The 18570-nt window shown below is 61.8% G+C and overlaps 1 protein-coding gene and 1 long non-coding RNA gene across 2 annotated transcripts in view; one reads left to right on the forward strand and one right to left on the reverse strand.

Annotated features, from left to right (window-relative positions):
* Nucleotides 1–10092: 10092 nt before the first annotated feature.
* The window catches only part of SLC6A3 (solute carrier family 6 member 3), a 42814-nt gene continuing 34336 nt past the window's right edge, over nucleotides 10093–18570 (reverse strand). The window contains exons 12-15 of the mRNA XM_078444120.2: nucleotides 17315–17415; nucleotides 15963–16130; nucleotides 14742–14813; nucleotides 10093–11324 (exon numbers count right to left, since the gene is read on the reverse strand). Of these exons, the coding sequence (XP_078300246.1) occupies nucleotides 11301–11324; nucleotides 14742–14813; nucleotides 15963–16130; nucleotides 17315–17415 (365 nt within the window). The 3' untranslated portion in view covers nucleotides 10093–11300. The remainder of the gene's footprint in view (nucleotides 11325–14741; nucleotides 14814–15962; nucleotides 16131–17314; nucleotides 17416–18570) is intronic.
* Nucleotides 11324–13108, forward strand: LOC145715565 (uncharacterized). The gene is made up of 2 exons (XR_014137815.1): nucleotides 11324–11602; nucleotides 12407–13108. It is a non-coding gene; the product is annotated as an uncharacterized LOC145715565 (long non-coding RNA).

Here is an 18570-nt window from a genome sequence, read left to right on the forward strand (position 1 = left end):
TTCCCGGGGTGGGCCCCAGGGTGCGATCAGCGCCCCCGTAGGAGAGACGCCAGAGTGTGCGCTCCGCCCACGTGAGTGAGGGTGGCGCCTGGAGGCCCTGCTCTCAGAACCGTGAGGAATAAATGTGTCTGCAGACTCCCCAGTCTAAGGCACTTCCCCGTGGCAGCCGGAGCTGGGACGGGGGGCTCCGGGCCACTACCGGCATTGTTAGCTTTGCACAGACTGTGGCAAACCTGGCCTGTGGAACCTTCGGGCCGGCTTGGGTGCTTCCCACAGCCCTGCCGTCGGGGTGCACCCTGGCCCTGCGGCTCTCACGTGGCCCAGCCTCCTGGCACTTCCTTGGTCTCAGCTCCGGAGCCAACCCCGCCCTGCACAGGTGGATGTCAGACCCCAGGCTGTCTGGGAACAGAGCTGAGGGCTACCCTGCACCACCCCCCAGGCACCCAGCCCATCCGTTCCCTGCAGCCTCTCCCTCTCTCTGCTGCTTGTCTCCCGAGGCGACACCCTCCTACCCCCAGGGCCTCGCGCTCTGCGGGGACTTTGTTCAGAGCTCCACGGCCGCCACCCTGAGACCCTTTAATGAGCTTTGAAAAGGGCCCCTGGATGCTCATTTTGTGCTCCGCCTGCAAATGATGCAGCGGGTTCTGATTATCTGCTGCTTGCTCGGTTCGAGAACACGCACAAAGTAATTTCAGGCTTGCTAACTCCTATCTCTCAGCGAAGAGAGATTTCCTAAGTAGGGCACAGTGTCCAGACACACGTCCCTCTGTCTTGCAGCATATGGCCAAAATACTGGCTAAATCCCTGTTAGCGTGGAGTGGGACCCCCAAACCCATGTCCGCCCGGCCTGGGCCTGCTGGGGGTTGGGGGTCAGGCATCCCTCCGCCTGTGGACGTCCCCACAGGCCCCAGAGCCACTGCTTAGGGCGAGGAGGGGCTGGGGGGGGGAGGTGGGAGGCAGGGCCGAGGGGCACGGAGTTGGGGGCAGGTGCCCAGGAGGTGGGGTGCTGGCTCCCGGGGGCTCTGGCTGCGTGGAGAGAAGCTGGCCTCGGCGGCGGTGGGCTGGCGTGTGTGGGGGAGGCTAACTCACCTCACCAGACAGGCTGTGGCGTTGCGTCTGCCCCGGGAGGGAGGCGCAGGGAAGGGGACGGGAGCAAATGAGCGCACCTATGGCACAGCAGCCCCGGGGCCAGCTTCTTGCACACACCCCTGGCCTGCCGAGGCTGCGTCGCCGGGACCCATGGGGCAGCGGCAGCCCCTGGCCGTGGCCAGCAGGACAGCTCAGCTGGTAGTTTCGATCTGTTTGCATCTCCAGGTAGAAGGTCGCGCGGAGCCGTCAGAAAGCTACTCACTGGATTAAAAACCCACCCCTTCTATGTGCTGGAAACACCCTCTCAGGAGCCGGTGGCCTGCAGAGCGTCGTCCTGGGGCCGGGACCCACGCCCCCACCTGTCAGGCCCCTTGCTAGGGTTCAGCTCCCCTAAGGCTTCTGACAGCTGTCCGGGCACGGTGAGGGAGCAGAGGGAGTGGAAGAGGCCTGTCCTCCCCTGCGGTGCGTCCCCCTCGGCGCACAGACCCCAGAGCGCCCCCACTCTCCCCCCACCCCCCGCCCGTGGCTGGAAGAGTTAGTTTGCCGCCTTCTGGAATGGATCTGTAGGTGACTATCACCTTTTCCTTCTCAGCTTTTAAAATGATCATTTTGTGTATAATAGAACTTTTTAGAATCTTCGATTGAAGTTTCTTGTGTGAAAAAGGCTTAAGGGATATCCGAATGTTTGATAGCTGGTGGATTGTAACCCGCCTTTGAATGCGTTTGTCGAAAAGCCTCTCCAAATATTAGCCTTTGATCCAGACGGGGAAGGAGCGTGCAGTGAGGCCCCAGGGCGGAGGCGTTCTGGTTTGAACCCGACGAAGCGTCTGCCGGACCCTTCATCCACACAACTGATAACTTGAAGAGAGAGGAATTTAGCTCCTGGAATAAGTAAAATTATTTAAATTCTAGACAAATACATTTAGTGCATAAGTCAATGCTGGCTGGGTTTTTAAAGTTCAGTTATAGAAACAGAAGTCCTTTGCATTCTGTTTGGAAAAGCCAGGTTTCTAAGCAAATAGCGTTTGTGCTATTTTTTCCCATGCCTTCTGTTCACCCTGTGTGCTTGGAGGGACACCTGAGGCAGCCGTCCCCAGGGGGGCAGCCTTCCTGGAAAACAGCACCCCCTCGAGAGCAGGGGCCGGCTCAGGGCAGAAGTTCCCAGTGTCATGAGGGTCCCGTGGTAGTCTAAGCCCCTCGGGGAGAGCAGGGGGAAGCCGGGAGGAACAGGAGGGATGTCTTTGGTCCCTTGTACGTTGCTGGAAGACTGGAGCCTGGGGAGACTCAGAGTCTGAGTTTCTGAGCAAGTTCCCCTGGGTGTCAGACTCACGGCTTTGTAACAGACCAAGCGAAGTCACAAGAAAGGGACTCTGCCCTTTCTGGGCTACGCCGCAGCCAGCGCGGGGTGGATGGCCGTGGGGGCATTGCCGTCCCTGCGTGACTTCCTGTGGGGTGCCCAGGACGTGCACCACGGCTAGCCAGCCTCCGCTGCGATCTTGGCTCTGGCGGTGGCTGTGGGAGGTGCTGGCTGGGTGCCAGGGCAGGGGTGGTGGGGAGGCCTGCCCCTAGGCCAGCTCCCGTGTCCCCTGCACAAACCGGCCGTTCCCAGGGGCCTCTGTGAGTGGCCCCGGGTCCTCTAGTTGGGTGGAGGTGACAGATCCTACCAAGGATCCTGACTGACACAGCGTCCTACACTCGCTTAGGAGTCAGAGGTTCTGGCTTCCCTCCCCGGAGACACAGAGGTACCGGCCGACACCAGGCTGCATTTCTATGTGACTGAACGGTTCTCTAACATCAGCAGCCTCTGCTCTGCTCTGCACCCATTCCCCTCACCTGTCGACCCCTGGCCAGTGCGTGCAGGTGTCTGTGACCTGTGGCCCCAGGGCCCTTGATTCCTGCTGCAGACAGCGGTGCATATTCCTACACTAAAGGCTGGGAGGCCTTCTGCCCAGGGAAACGGGGGTAACTCAGCACCCCCCCCCCCCCCCAGTCCACCGGGGCTCCGTTGCCTTTCTGTCGTGTACCCGGACAACGAGGGCAGTCTGCTGTCCTCAAATCCCCCTCTTGGCCACCCCCACCCCTCGGGACCCGGTCCCTTCTCAGACTTGCCTGCCCTGGGCCTTCCCCTTCCCCACCTGCCGGCTTGGGCCGAGGGGCAGAGTGGGGCCTGGGGTGACCCACCGTCCTGAGCACATCAAGTGGTCGCCCGCCCTACGGAGGGGGTGCAGGGCCCCGAGTCTTCAACCTGACCTGAAAATTCGTGTCTCCCTCTCTCCTTCTCCCCGCCCCTTCCTCCTGCCTCGCCACCCCTTCCCCTGCTCTGTCTCCGTGTCTCTCCATCTCTCTCTGTCTCTGATCCTCTCTCGCTCGCTCTCTCTCATGTGCACACACCTGAAGCACACGTTCCACACAGTGGAACTTGCCCTGTTCTCAGGTGCACTGACTCGTGTTTTCTGTTTTGTTAAAATGAAGAATGAAGCCAGACTCACTAAATTGAAATATTCTGCCATTTCCATTCTGTGTAAGGACACCAAAAATGGCAGTTGAAAGAAGGCCATGGCTCTCGGGCTTGGCTGATGGGACTGTCCCCACCGCCCAGCCAACTCCGCACCGGGAAGCTGGGGGGGGGGGGGGAGTCCAGGCAACCCCCCACCCCCACCTGCAGACACAGGTGGGGGAGCCGCTGGCTTTTGTTTTGTTTTCCCAGCCCTGGGGTGAGCCTTCTCTGTGCAGTCAGGTGGGCTGGGTTTTAGGACCCCGCTCTGCGGGGCGGGCGGGTGCCCCGGGCTTTGTGCTGCGGTTGTGACCCAGGGGTCTTTGGGAAGAAGAGGGCAGCAGGCAGTGTCTTCCATGGGGACAGCGGCACACAGGACTTACTAATTAACTGTATCTCAAAAAAGGCAACCTGTCTGCTGTCAGTAATCCGGAAGCAGGTAAAAGCCATGAACTTTGGCTGGTCAGATGCATCTACAGAGATTAAAGCGGGATTGTGGAATAAATATAAGAAAAGCCAAACACGGAGAATCCATTTACTCCGTATATCACCTATTTCACGGATACAGAAACTTTATTAAAATGCTTCTCTCAAAGGAAAAATCACATGGCTTTTCTGGGCTTTAACAGCCAGACTTTGTGTCTAAAGGTCACTTGGTGAAGAGCATAAATCCGATGGTAAAGTGCAGCGTGGACACAGGGACTGAGACCTGCGTAGACAGGATATGGGGCAGGGGCAGGCTCTTCCCTCCCAGGGAGCTTGCTTTCTGCAGGAGGTTAGTGTGGGGAGAAAACATGGCTTCAGGGTTTTGAGGTTAATTTCACTTGTATTAAAGAGTGCCATGTCCTTGGAGAATAAATGCTAAATATAGCATTCATGTCCAGTCCCACAGCAGGGATTTGAGATTGGACCGGAACGACAGACTTTTAGGTGTAATACAGGACCTTTCACTCATTCATAGTCCCGTCCACCATCTGTGCTCCCACCCATCCACCTACCTGCTCATCCATCCAAGTACTCCTCCATCCATCCATCACCTATCCATCCAACCATTCACCATCCATCCACCCATCCAACCATCTACCTTCCATCCATCCATCCACCATCCATCCATCCATCCATCTATCCACCTACCTGCTCATCTATGCAAGTACTCTTCCATCCATCCATCATCCATTCATCCAATAACTCACCCATCCAACCACCCATGCATCCACCATCCATCTACCATCCATCTATCCATCCACCATCCATCCATTCATCCATTGTCCATCCATCCATCCATCCATCTACCTGCTCATCCATCCAAGTACTCCTCCATCCATCCATCCAATCGTCCATCCATCCACCCATCCAACCATCCATCCATCCACCCATCCATCCATCGTCCGTCCATCCATCCATCATCTGTCCATTCACCCATTATCCATCCATCCATCCACCATCCATCCATCCACCCACCTACCTGCTCATCCCTCCAAGTACTTCTCCATCCGTCATCATTCATCCATCCAACCATTCACCCATCCATCCATCCATCCACCATCCATCCACCCATCCACCATTCATCCATCCATCCATCCATCCACCCACCCATCCACCATTCATCCATCCATCCATCGTCCATCCATTCATCCACCATCCATCCACCCATCCATCCATCCATCCATCCATCATCCAACCAACCATCCATCCATCCATCCATTGTCCGTCCATTCACCCATCATCCATCCATCCATCCATCCATTCACCTACCTGCTCATCCATCCAAGTACTCCTCCATCCATCCATCCACCATCCATCCAACCATTCACCCATCCATCCATCCACCATCCATCCACCATCCATCCACCCATCCAACCAACCATCCACCCGTCCATCCATCCATCCATCCATCCATTCACTATCCAACAACCCAACCACCTGCCCATCAATCACCCATCTGCATATTCATCTATCCATTCCTCCATCATCTATCCATTCATCATCCACCCACCCACCCACCCTCCCATCCATTCCTCTACTCCTTCTTCCTTCCTTTCTCCCCTTCTTCCACCTATCCTTCTGTTCATCCATCTACCCATTCACCAAATCCCCGCCTATCCGTTCATCCACCCGTTCATGTAAATGCCCACCCATTAACTCATTTTTGTGTAGATATATATTAAGTGCCACTATGAACCATGCACGGGGCCTATTCAAGACATTGGCAGAAATGATAAGACCGACTCCTCAGTCCTTGCTCCCAGGGGAGCTCCCAGCCCACTGAAGAGAGAGACAGCACTCCCCTTCCATGGGGCGCCTGCTGGGGCCAGCTGGGGAGAGTGGAGGGTTTAAGAAGCAGGACCAGGGCTGAGCCCAGGAGCAGGGGTTAGAGCAGACTTCTAGAGGTGATGTCCAAGAGAAGCAGGGATGGTGTGAGGGTTCGGTGGTTAGAAAGTGGGGGATGGGAGTGGAAAGGAGATTGTTCTAGACAGAGGGACAGGCAGAGGAGAAGACCGGCGAGGTGGACCCCAGCAGGTGGTGACAGGGAACCTGATCTCCCATGCTGGGCAAACCCACCACCTATTCTAGTTCCCTGGGGCTGCTGTCACAGAACAGCCAGGGCCGGGTGGCCTAAAACAACAGAAACATACTCTCTCACTATCCTAGAGTCCAAGTTTGAAGGCAAGCTACTGGCAGGGCTGTCCCTTCCCCAGGGCCCTGAGAGAGAGTTCCTCTATCCCATGTTCCTCTCCTGGCTTCTGGTAGTGACCTCTGGTCTGGGGCCACATCGCTCCATACTGTCCCTTTGTGGTCACACGGCCTTCTCCCTGCGCGTCTGCGTCTCCGTCTCTCTCCTCCCCCTGCAGGTCACCAGACACGGTGGGTTACACGGACCTCCTTCCTATGACCTCGCGTTAACTAATTACGTCCCGTTAAATGTCTTTCCCACGTAGGACACCACTTCACATGTGTAATGACAACCACTTGTGCTGTCGAGTGCGTGGGGCCACGGAAATGCTCCAGAACCACCCTAGCGTAACAGTAATTACATCTCCAAACAAGGTCCTGCTCTGACATGCTGGGGGGACACGAGTTCACCTCCGATGCCACCCCCGAGGTCACTGCCATCTGCCACAGGTCCTCTCCTGCTAAGCTGGACCGTGCTCACTCCCCGGGCTGACTGGCATTTCCGCTGGTCCCCTTGTGCGTTCGTAAGCACTCGCACGTGCTCCTGACAGATGTGCGCACGCTTGGGGGGGCACATAGTTGGGGGTGGAATTGTGGCATTTGGGGGGGCACGTCATCCCCGGTTGGGACTCCTGAGCAGCAGAGCCTGACGCGGGGGTGCGCCCGATTCGGAAGGGGAGCACCCTCAGGAGAAAGCAAGGGGGAGGGGTGGCCAAGAACAGGTCTGGTTTCAGGTGCAGTGGAGCCCGGCCCGACCCTCGGGGGGCCCGGAGCACACTTCTGCCTCAGGTGGGGTGCCCGGCTCGTGTACACCCGGCTCAGCCGGGGCTTGGCAACCGGCCACTCCCGGGCGGGCCTTGAATGCCAGGCATCTGTGGGCGAGGCAGTCCCTGGGGTGCTCCGGACCTAAACTGCTAGGCTGCAGCCCGGGCAGGTGGGGAACGGTCACACCTGGTGGCAGAAGAAATACCGCACGTGGGGTGGGGCCCCGGAGCACCCAAAACTGGGCTTGCGACGGTACGTTCGACTTTGTAGGCCGTGCAAACGCTTTCGCGAGTAGATGTGTTCATTTGCTTTCCTGCCCGAAATGCACGGGGGCTCCCTGCCCCTGCCTGCTCACTGGCACGGGGCGGGGGGCAGACTTCTCAAATTTTGCCGGTAGGGCAGGTGACGGGCGGTGTCACACACCGCTGGTCTGCCTCGCACATCCTCGTTTCTTTAACAAGCCTGAGTACCTTTCCGTAGGCACATCGGCCACGGGGACACGCGTCCTCTGCTCTGCACCCGCCCCGCCCGTCTCCCTACCGGGTTTTCGTGACGTTGTAACTTACACCTTACGCACATACTTGTGTACGTTTGGTTTTCATCCGGGGCTCCTGGCTCACAGCTCCCAAAACCTCTTGGAGTTTCCTGAGAGAAGAGTCATGGGAGCATCTTGTGTTACAGCATTTGGTCCCTGGTCCCCGGCTCCTGAATCACTTGCAGCCACCAGGGCGAAGTGTGTGTCTTACCCGCAGCCCTTTTCCAGCCCCGCTGGGCTTCCTCGACGAGGGCACTGTGGGAAACCCCGCAGAAGCACTGGTTGCCAGAGGAACCCCCTGAATCGAGGGTTGGAAGGTTCAGCCCCACCCCTGGTTTCTGGGGGAGCCTCGGCTGGGGCTGGATCAGCGGCCAGTGGCCCGTGACTCAGTCCGCCACAGTGCGCGGTGAAGCCTCCCACGACCCAGAAGGACGGGGTCCAGGGGGCATCCCGGCTGGCGGACGGGGCCGCTCCGTGCAGCACCGTGCTGGGCCCAGATCCCAGAAATCCTTTGGCTGGGGACGTCGCCCTGTGTATGTCTTCCTCTGGCTGTTGACCTGTCACCTTTGACATCCTTGGTAACAAACCAGTGCTCTTTGGTTTTCTGAGATCTGTGAGCCACTCGAGCAAATGCATTGAACCTGAAGAGGGGGCTGTGGGAACCTCTGACTTGTGGCCATTCGGGCAGAAGCGCGGGTGACAGCCCGCACTCGTGACTCACCCAGAGCGGAAGTGGACGTCTTGCGGGACCGAGCCCTGAGCCTGTGGGATCTGGCGGATGGTGTCAGGAGTAGCCAAACCTCCAGACAGCCCGCCGGGGTCACACAGAACTGCCCGACGTGGGGAAAACCCCCGCGTGTCAGAACTGGACTGAGAGTCAACACTGACCACTGAGCAACAACGTCCCGTTTTTATTGACTTGTAGGAGTTCTTTATATATTCGAGGGATAAGCCCCTCGTCGCCTCCATACGTGGCTCAGCTCTGGGAAGCCCACGGCTGTCTGTCCACGGACTGCCTAGGCAGGACCCCAGCCCGGACACTTGGGGCCAGGACACCAGCGAAACTCCCGTCATAACCCAAGGGCTGTGGAGACCGGGTCTCTCGGCAGCTCTGGGGAGGCGCGGCTCTGGGAAGGCAGCTCCTGGCACCGTCCAGAAAGGCACTGCACGCGCTTCGCTTTCTGGAGGATCTCTGCTGATTGCTGCAGACCGGGCGTGAGAGCGCGTGGACGTGCACACGCGTGCTCGCGTGTGATGTGTGCAGCGTGCGTGGTGTGTGTGTCCACGTACACGTGCCGTGGGGGGGCATGTACGAAGAGGGCAGCCCGCGTGTCTGCATATTCACGTATGTGGCATGTGCAGCACGCACAGTGTGTGTACGTGCGTGTCCCTGTGTGTCCAGGGACGTAGACAACCTGGCCTCCAGGAGTTTCGGACGTCCTTCCCACCCCAAGACCTCTGGCCCCACCGCTCTCCCAGGTATGTGACGCCCAGAGGCCTCCCCGTGGGGGACCGTGGCCACCGGCACCCGGGGGAGGGTACAGCAGGAACAGAACAGGCCAGGGTCCTGCCTGAGCTGCCGGAGGCCACGGACACTGAGTCAGAGTGGACCTTGCCGGCTCCCGAGGCACCTTGGTGACCTAGCATAACCACGCTAGGGCCCACGTGGCTCATCCCCTTGGGGCAGGTCTTCTGTCCCACCGGGGCCCGTCGTGATGGCTCGTCTTCACCCTCGACCTCCAGAGGCTGGCAGAGGTGGAGACACCTGGGGGCCCGGGAAGGTGGGCTGCAGCCATGCAGCAGACAGGACCCCGGGGAAGCAGCGCAGGAAGCTCCGGATGGTCGAGGCCTGGGTCAGCAGCACGTGGCTGGGGCCGTGGAACTGACAGGAAGACCCTCTGTGCGTGTCCCACGGCCCCTGAAGGAAGCCAGGTGTTCTTTGGGGAGGGCGATCTGGGGCAAGCATGGTCACATGGGTGGGGGCAGGAGGGCCCTGATGTGGGTGTGCCTGCGGGATCCGCCGGCCGGGGGCAGGGCTGGGGGCCTTGTAGGAGTGACCGGTGTCCTGGGAGGTGGGTCACAGCCTGGCGGGAGGGCCCAGCTGAGGGGCAGAGCTGACTGGCATCTAGAGGGACCCCTCTGGCCACAGACTGGACGAGAGATTCTCAGGGACCAAGGGCAGGGAGCCACACAGGACTCTGGTGTCCTGTCCCCAGAAGAAGGGCTTGGGTTGGGGGTGTGGTGGTCTGACTGCAGGGCTGGAGTCTGGACAGGTGGGGAGCCTGCAGGGGAGCGGACAAGCGCATGAGGGCTCCGGAGAGTCAGGCCAGGGTGGGGCTGAGCCAGTGGGCACCGGGGACACCTGTAGGTGTGGGCGGGGGGCTCGGGTTAAGGCCTGCTCCCCAGAGGCCCAGCTGTGCTCCCTGTGGGTGAGGGAGGAGCTGGGTTAGAAGAACCGAGTCAGGAGTGAGAGCCTCAGGCACCAGGTGGGTGAGGCCACAGCTCCAGCCAAGAAAAGGTAGCCACAGAGCTACGGTGATTTTTCCCACATGGATTTATTGTTGGTGATGCGTCACACAAAATGCCTACCACGGACACAGACAGACAGATGCGACACCCGTTATCTATGCAGAGTACTCAGCTCCTCAGAAGGAGGTAGACCCGGTTCCTGTTGGCCACGACCCCCGACAGTCCACGAGCTGGTTTCCCTGCGCGGGGAGCTCCTCGGCCCCGGGCACCAGGGTCCCCTTGCTGGGCCACCACGCGGCAGGGTTCTGACTTCTGCAGCTGCTTCCCTCCAGGCAACGCGGGCCGCAGTCTGCACCGGCGTGGCTGATATTCCTTAACCAACAACTGGAACGTTGGCAAGCAGATGTTCAGAAACCAACCCTGCGTTCTGAGAACTGGCTTTGATTCACAGGGAAAAAGGATTTAAAACAGCCATTCCCTAACGTAAACGGTGTTGTTACTGATGCGACGTGTGCCTGCGAGAAATCAAGTCCCGGGGGGCTTCCTCTCCAGGGCCCAGGTCTCCAGGCCGCCTGCCACGGGCACGCTGTGTGGTCAGGGCCCACCAGGTGGGCACGCGCTCCACGCGTGAGGAGCACGCCTTCTCCCACGGCCGGGGGTCCACGTGAGGTGGCCACGGCTGACTGGGGTTCACTCGGACCCCCCGGAGTTTTATTTCTCTCGGCTAGAAGGAAATACAGAGCATCTGCGCTGCACATGCCGGGGCCCTCGGGGGGCCGCGAGCGACTGGGTGCGTGGCGTGGAGACACGTGGTGGCCCCCAGTTTGTTGCCTTGTGCGGTTTCCCCGCTGTGCCTTCTGCACAATGAGGCGAAATATGACAGCGGGCTTTCTTAATTTGAGCCCAAACGGAACACCCAGGAAGTTACAAGCACTGGGCTCTTGGCATCCACAATTACCACTTTTCTCCTCAACACACGGGCGACAGCAGGACCCGCGCTGCAGGGCGGCCGGGGAGGGGAGCTGGCGGGGCACACACGGAACGCGGACGGACGGACGTCTTCTACCTGCGGGGACGGCACAGATCTACGGCAAGCGATCACAGCGACACAGCACGGACGGCCAGTCCCGTCCTGGCGGCAAGGAAGGGGCGCAGGGGGTCAGGGCTGAGCCTCTGCGTGGTGCGGTCCCGGGAATGCAGAAGGGGGACCCTCCGAGCAGCCGTCTCTCCCGAAGCCCGGCTTCCCGCGGCGGGGCCCCCCGGCCTCTGCGTCCTCTACACCAGGAGCCAGTGGCGCAGCTAGAAAGGAAACGGCCTCTTCAGGAGCAGAGCGGGGAGCCACTTGGGTAAAGGCGGCTCCTGGGCTGCGGGCCCCGCTCGGGCCGAGACACCCGCCAGCAGAGCGCCCGGCCGCCACGCAGCACGCCCAGCCGGGCACGCTGGCCTGGGGCGCCACGGGCCGGACGCCCACGGTAAGCTTCTAGGAACACGCCTCGCGTGAACAGCCTTCCACGTAATGTAAATACACGTGCATAAACCACACGTGAATACTTACACGCCGAGCCTCAGAGAGACAGGTAAACAAACCCGTTGGCGAGGAGCGGCCGGAGAGCAGGGCTGCGGTGGGGGGGCCGGGGCCCCCGGGGCGTGTGTCACGCCAGCCGCCGGGCGGACAACGCCGGCTGGCCGACCGGCGATGCCCCGGGCGCCCCGGGGCCGCCTCTGATCCCCGTCCCCGTGGACGGCCGCGCCCTGCGCTTCCGTTGTGTCTGCTCGACCCCGGAGGAGTCGGGGGCAGGCCCCACTTTCCGCTCCGGGAGGCCAAGACCGACAAGAGTGGTATTTAGTCCTCCGCAAATGTCACCACCTGCTATTATGCAGCTGTTACTTCGGCCTATTTTTGAGCACAAGCCGTTCGATCGCTAAATGGCAAGAACCGTAGGTTTTAAACGCTTCGAGACGAGAACATGCAGGCTCGTTCCTGACGCGGCCGCACCAGGGGCGGGAAGACGCGGAGTCTCCCGCGGGTGGGGCAGGGGGACCCGCAGGGCGCGTCCGCAGTCCTGGCCGGGACACACACTGCCCGCCGGGGTCCCCGGGGGCCAGAGCAGGGCCGTGTAGGGCAGGCAGGTGGAAGGGGCTGGAGCCCTAGAGCTCCACGGGGACGCCCCACTTCGGACCAGTCCGCTTTTCAGGGACACGGAAGTATCTACGATGTGCGGGGACCACACGGTGCAGAGGTCAAGCGAGAGACCAAAGTGGTGGGGACCGTGTTCGCTTCAGGGGCGGGGGGAGGGGCGGGGCAGGTGCACGCGTTTCTCAGCGTGGCGTCTGTGTGGCAGTTCGCGGGGCTTTGTTACTTAGACAAATAAATCTAACAGGAGGAGCTGTGTGTGCACGAACGAGAAGAGGGCGCTGTACGTCCTCGTGCCTGTGTCGCAGAGTTTACGGAACTTCTGAGGGAGCCGAGACCCGGAGGACCGGGCGAGTGTCACAACTGGAGCCCCGAGGGGAACAGAGGCAACGGGCAAGGGTGGAAGGTGTGGGCTGCAAAGTTCCCAGAACCGGCAACACCCACCGGTCCACCGACCCCGGACACGCACGATGTCTTGTGCAAAGGGAGCCGCCGAGCGCAGCCTCAAAATGCCAGAAGGCGGCAGCTGTCCACCGAGAACTGTGTGCGCACGGAAGCGGTCTCCTGAGTAAGGGCAGAATCAAGTTCACAGACACACAAGAGTCGGGAAGCTTGTCGGGAGCCCTCCTTAAAGGCAAGTCTGAAGGATTGCTTCTTCAAGCAAGAAAACGATCCTCAGAGGGGCGATGTATATGCCAAAACGTCGGGAGGAAAAATCAACAGCCAACATGCACGTTAACCCAAGAGAGCATTTCCATACAACACAGCAATAATTGTGATAATAACTGTCTAATCTGTGGGTTAAAAAAAAGACAGAAATCGGACGCTAATCGCATAATAAGTCCTTGGAATATTAAGGATGGGGGTACTTTATATATTTAAAGTGAGATACGTATGTATGATTTCAAAGGTAACTATTAAAGGAATAAAGTGTAATTATGTAAGTAAAGTATATGAGTATGTAAGTTCCAAACAGAAAAAAGGGGAAAAAGGCGAAAAAGAGCAAATCCTCCAAAAAGCGATCCATAAAAAGGTAATAAAGGAAAAAAGAAACATTAAAAATGCAGCAAAGAGTTAAAAAGATCATGGAATCAAGCCTAAATACATTAATAATCACAACAAATGTAAACGGACAAACCTCTCTGTCAGAGCAAAAAATTCCAGGTGTACCCCAGGTTTGCAAAAGAGGCCTACATTTTGAGGCCATCGCAAAGTTGAAAGTTAAAAGATTACACAAGAGGGGCGCCTGGGTGGCTCAGGTCACGATCTCACGGTTCGCGGGTTCGAGCCCCACATCGGGCTCTGTGCTGACAGCTCGGAGCCTGGAGCCTGCTTCACATTCTGTGCCTCCTTCTCTCTCTCTGCACCTCCCTGCTTGTGCTCTCTCTCTCTCTCTCTCTCTCAAAAATAAACATTAAAAAAATTTTAAAGGATTACACAAGATATTTCCGGGAGACTCAGGAGAAACCTGGTGCAGCTACACTCATCTCAGCCCCCGAGAACTTTAGCAGCAAAAGCACCACAAGGGAGAGAAGACGTGTGAAGTCCCGGGGTAGATGTGGCCGTCCTAAATGTGTCTTTACCTCAGAAGCAGCCTTAGGATATAAAGCAAAAATCTGTTGGAGCTACAGGGGGAACGTGGACAGGTACGCTCCCCAGGTGGGATATTCTAGTGTTTCCCAGTGCTCTGGGCGAGCCAAGCCGAAGGCGAAGGCAGAGCGGGTCCAAGACGGCCTGCAGCGACCACAGCCTAGCGGGGCGGACGGAAGGGGGAGCGCGTCAGCGGCTAGAGGGCACGTTCATCTCAGGATGCGCTAGCGTCTGCCAAGGGTCAGGGGCTCAGCCGCACACAGGCCCGCACTCGCTTCCAGGAACAGGGTCGCAGACGTCTGAGCGAAATGCGACTGCTTCACACACGGACCGCAGGCAGATCAAGGAGACATCCCTGCACATCTGGGGACTCGAAGGCACCTCGCGGGGTGGAGGAGTCACAATGAAAATTAAAATACCCTTAGCACTAAGTGATCGGGAAAACAGCAGGTTAAACGTGGTGGAGGGCTTTGTTAGGGAAGAAGAGGGCTTGGAGACGGAGGGCCCAGGGTCTCACTTGAGAAACTCGCCAAAGTTAAATGGAAGAAATCCAAGGACGGGACAGACCCAGTTCTGCCGCGGGCCCCGTGGGACCCGGCTCCTCCCACCCCGGGCGCCCTCCTGCCTCTCTGCAGCCCCCCCACAACCTGAAGCAGCCTGAGTGACCCCCTCAGGTCGGGCTCCAGACCTCCCGGTCTCTGGCCTCCTGCCCCCCAAGGGCAAGGGCGGGCAAGGCTCTGAGCTGTTTCAGACCGTCTCCCTCCCTGGTCCCTGGTGGGGCACCCCCTCCCTCACACGGGAGGCCCCCTCCCGGGGCCCGCACCCCACGCGCGACCCCTCTGCTCCCTCTTTCTGCCCCCTTGCCGCCCCGCCCGGTACAGGGGTGCTCGGGGGGCAGGCCCGGCACCGCACGGCCCACTCCCAGTGTTTGCTCAGGGAATGAACGTGGCCTCGTGGCTCAGGGAGGCCCGAGACGGCGGGGGGGCACTCACCCTGAACTGGCGCACCTCCCCGCTGTCCACCAGCTCGCGCTCCTGCTCGGGTGTGATGGCGTACGCCAGTTTCTAGAAGGGAAGGGGAGGCGTGGGCACAGGCGTGCGCTCGGTGAAGTGCACAGGCCCCTCGGACACGCCGTGAGGCTGGGGCTGACGGCCTGGCCTCCCCAGACCCTGGAGCAGAGTCCAGCCCGCGTGAAAGGGCAGGTTTCTGTCTCGACACCAAGCTGGCCGTGGGTTCCGGGTGAGTGAATGGCACATACTCCCCCTGGGAGTCTCTGGGCCGGGGACCTTCCATGGCCGCCACAGCCCACCTGCCTCACCTACTGAGAGGTTATGTGGTTTGTGTTCGGAGTCTGGCCCCTGGAGCTGCAGCCCTGCCTGCTCCAGGCTGAGAGAGGGCCCCAGGCTGGGCCCCGCAGGCAGTGAGGGGTCTCCCTGCATCATGCCAGCCTGCTTTGCCTGGGGCTCCGGTGACCCTGGGGCTCCCTCTGTCCCTCCCTCCCAAGAGGCTCCGGGGAATCCCAGGGACCTGGGGCCGTGCCTGCCCCAGACCCGGCCCGACTGGCCAGGCCTGCTCATTCCAGCCTGTGGGGGAGCCGTGTGGCCCCAGCAGGGTCCCCGGACTGGCCAGGGCGCAGCAACGGGGCTCGGCTGCCCGCTCTCCCCAGGAAACCGTGTGGGACGCGGGCACAGAGTGGCCTCGGAGCGACCTTTCGGGCTGTTCCTTCCAAGGAGGCCTGGGTCCTTTGTTGCTTCCAGGAATCCCGGGCCAGGAGATAAAGTGGTGGCTGGTCCCCCGCCCCCTCCTTTACAGGTGGAGGAGCGTGTGTGTGATGGGGGGGCCCCAGGGCAACCCCCACCACACAGACCGGGCGCCGATTCCAGCCCCAGCCCCTGACCGCTGCCTTCCCACCTTCACCAGGCTCTGTGGAGCACGAGTGTGCACAGACAGGTACACACACGTGCGCGCACGGGAAGGCACGTGAGACACGCGCACCCACGGACCCGCACATAGACAGCCGCGATTCCTCCTGCACCTGCCTTCTCCATTGCGGCCCCGCCCCTTCCACGCCTCCTGGAGGTCAGAAGTCGTGGGGGTGCACAAGCAGGAGCAGGGCTGGAGGTGCGGGGTGGGGGGGGGTGGACGCCCACAGGGCTGGGTGGTCTCCCGGCGGGGGCGGGGCGGGACAGGGTGGGGCCCGTGTGGACACGCACCTCCCGCAGGGAGCCGGGCAGACTGCAGAGCTTGTAGGCCGCGTAGACGGGCACCATACACATGGAGGACGAGGCGATGGCCCAGCCCAGGGCATTGGCCCACTTGGGGAAGGCGTAGGCTCCGTAGTGCGGGGGCCTGAAGGTCACGACGCTCACCACGACCACAAACTAAAAGTGAGGGCAGAGCTCACGCTGCGGCTCTCGGCTGGCAGACCAGGTGGCCCGGGAGCGAGGGTTTCACGGGGAGGGTCTCCCGGGCAAGGTGGCTCTGGGGTCCGGGCCCCGCAGACCGCGCCCCTCAGAGAGTGGGGGCGCTCACGTGCCCCTCCGCGAGGGCGGGGGGTGGGGTGGAGGTTGCGCGCCCCCTCACCCCTGGTGGCCGTGCCTGGCGCACGCCGTCCGTGTCACCGTGTCCAGGAGACCCCCCCCCTGCGCACTGCGCCCCGGCCACCTCAGCTCTCAGAGTGCCACCGCGAGGGTCTGGAGGCAGGCGCCGGCCGGGGCCGTCGGCGGCTTCGGGGTGTCTGGGTGCAGCTGGGGGAGAAACCCTGTCCGTGCTGGCGACCGGGCTCCCGCTTCCTCCCGTCTCCCTGCCTCTCTGGCTCTGGCTCTGGCTTAGTCTCTCTGTCTCTCTCTGTCTCCGTCTCTCTCTGTCTCCGTCTCTCACTAGCCACAGGCTGGCCCAGGATGGCACGTCTGAACCGCCAGCAGCTGCAGACACGCAGCCGGGGACCGCTGGGCCGGGCGGAGGGCCAAGGGGTCAGGATGCTCGTCCCGGTGAGCAGCTCAGCCCTAGACCTCCCTCGAACAGCCTCCCGGGGTCACCTGTCCAGGTGCTCTGGGCCACCGGGCCTCGGTCCGCGACTGCTCCGCTCTGCTGTTGAGGAAGCAGCCGGGGACGATCCCTGCTGAACCCATGTAACCCTGTGCTAATCAAACAGGCGACTCCGGGCCTGATGACACAAGCCAGGCAGCTCCCAGACGTGCCAGTGGTGCCCGGGGAGAGTCCCGAGGGGGGCGCTCGTGACAGAGCCCGAGTCACTCCCGTCCTCGGCATTAGAGCCCCTGTGCCGCACCCCACCCCCGAGGTGCAGATTCGCCGGCCTCTCTGGCCTCGCCCCCGCGGCAGAGGTGAGATGCACGGGGGACCCGGTGCTGAGGCTTCTCAGTGCGGCCGGAGGGGGAGCGGGGATGCCGTCAGGAGGCCACAGAGGATTTTCGGGGCCAGGCCGCCCTTCTGGCTAAGGCCAGCGTGCAGGCCCCACCCCGGCCTCCCATCATCGGGGAAAGCCCAGGCGGGTGCGGCCCCGGAGAGACCCGGACCGAGCCGTGTGCGCACGCGGGGCGCTTACCAGGAGGAAGCAGGGGCTCACGAACTTCCAGCACAGCCTCCAGTACAGGCTGGGCCGCCGCCCGGTCATCTGCTGGATGTCGTCGCTGAACTGCCGCACGCCTGGGCCGGAGGGAGCCAAGCAGGCTGGTCAGGACACACCCCCCGGGCCTGTGCTGGGGTGCTCCCACCCCCCCGCCCCTCTTTTGGGGTGCTCCCCCCCCACCCCTCACCCCCTGGGCCTGTGCTGGGGTACTCCCCCACCACACTCCACCCCCCTCCACCCCCTGGGCCTGTGCTGGGGTGCTCTCCTCCCCACCCCTCCCCCCTGGGCCTGTGCTGGGGTGCTCCCACGCCCCCGCCCCTCTGCTGGGGTGCTCCCCTCCCCGCCCCTTACCCCCCGGGCCTGTGCTGGGGTGCTCCCACCCACGCCCCTCCCCACTGGGCCTGTGCTGGGGTGCTCCCCCCCCACCCCCCCGGGCCTGTGCTGGGGTGCTCCCCCCCCGCCCTTCTGCTGGGGTGCTCCCCTCCCCGCCCCTTACCCCCCGGGCCTGTGCTGGGGTGCTCCCACCCACGCCCCTCCCCACTGGGCCTGTGCTGGGGTGCTCCCCCCCCTACCCCTCACGCCCTGGGCCTGTGCTGGGGTGCTCCCCCCCCGCCCCTCCCTCTCCGGGCCTGTGCTGGGGTGCTCCTCCCCTGCCCCTCACCCCCCGGGCCTGTGCTGGGGTGCTCCCCCCCCACCCCTCACCCCCTGGGCCTGTGCTGGGGTGCTCCCCCCACCCCTCCCCCCCCAGGGCCTGTGCTGGGGTGCTCCCCCCCACCCTCCACCCCCCTCCACCACCCGAGCCTGTGCTGGGGTGTTCGCCCCCCTACCCCTCACGCCCTGGGCCTGTGCTGGGGTGCTCCCCCCCGCCCCTCCCTCCCCGGGCCTGTGCTGGGGTGCTCCCCCCCCACCCCTCACCCCCCGGGCCTGTGCTGGGGTGCTCCCCCCACCCCTCCCCCCCCATGGCCTGTGCTGGGGTGCTCCCCCCCGCCCCTCACCCCCTGGGCCTGTGCTGGGGTGCTCCCCTCCCCACTCCCACCCATCCCTATGCCTGTGCTGGGGTGCTCCCCTCCCCACCCCCCTCCCCGGACCTGTGCTGGGGTGCTCCCCACCCCACCCCCTGGGCCTGTGCCGGGGTGCTCCCCTCCCCACCCCACCCCACCCCCTCGACACCGCCCACTGGTCTTGCTGGCCAAGGTCCCCATGCACGTTCACTGTTGTGACACGGGTGACAT

The sequence above is a fragment of the Panthera onca genome, chromosome A1 (genome assembly GCF_046562875.1).
Source record: "Panthera onca isolate mPanOnc1 chromosome A1, mPanOnc1 haplotype 2, whole genome shotgun sequence".
NCBI classification, from domain to species: domain Eukaryota; kingdom Metazoa; phylum Chordata; class Mammalia; order Carnivora; family Felidae; genus Panthera; species Panthera onca.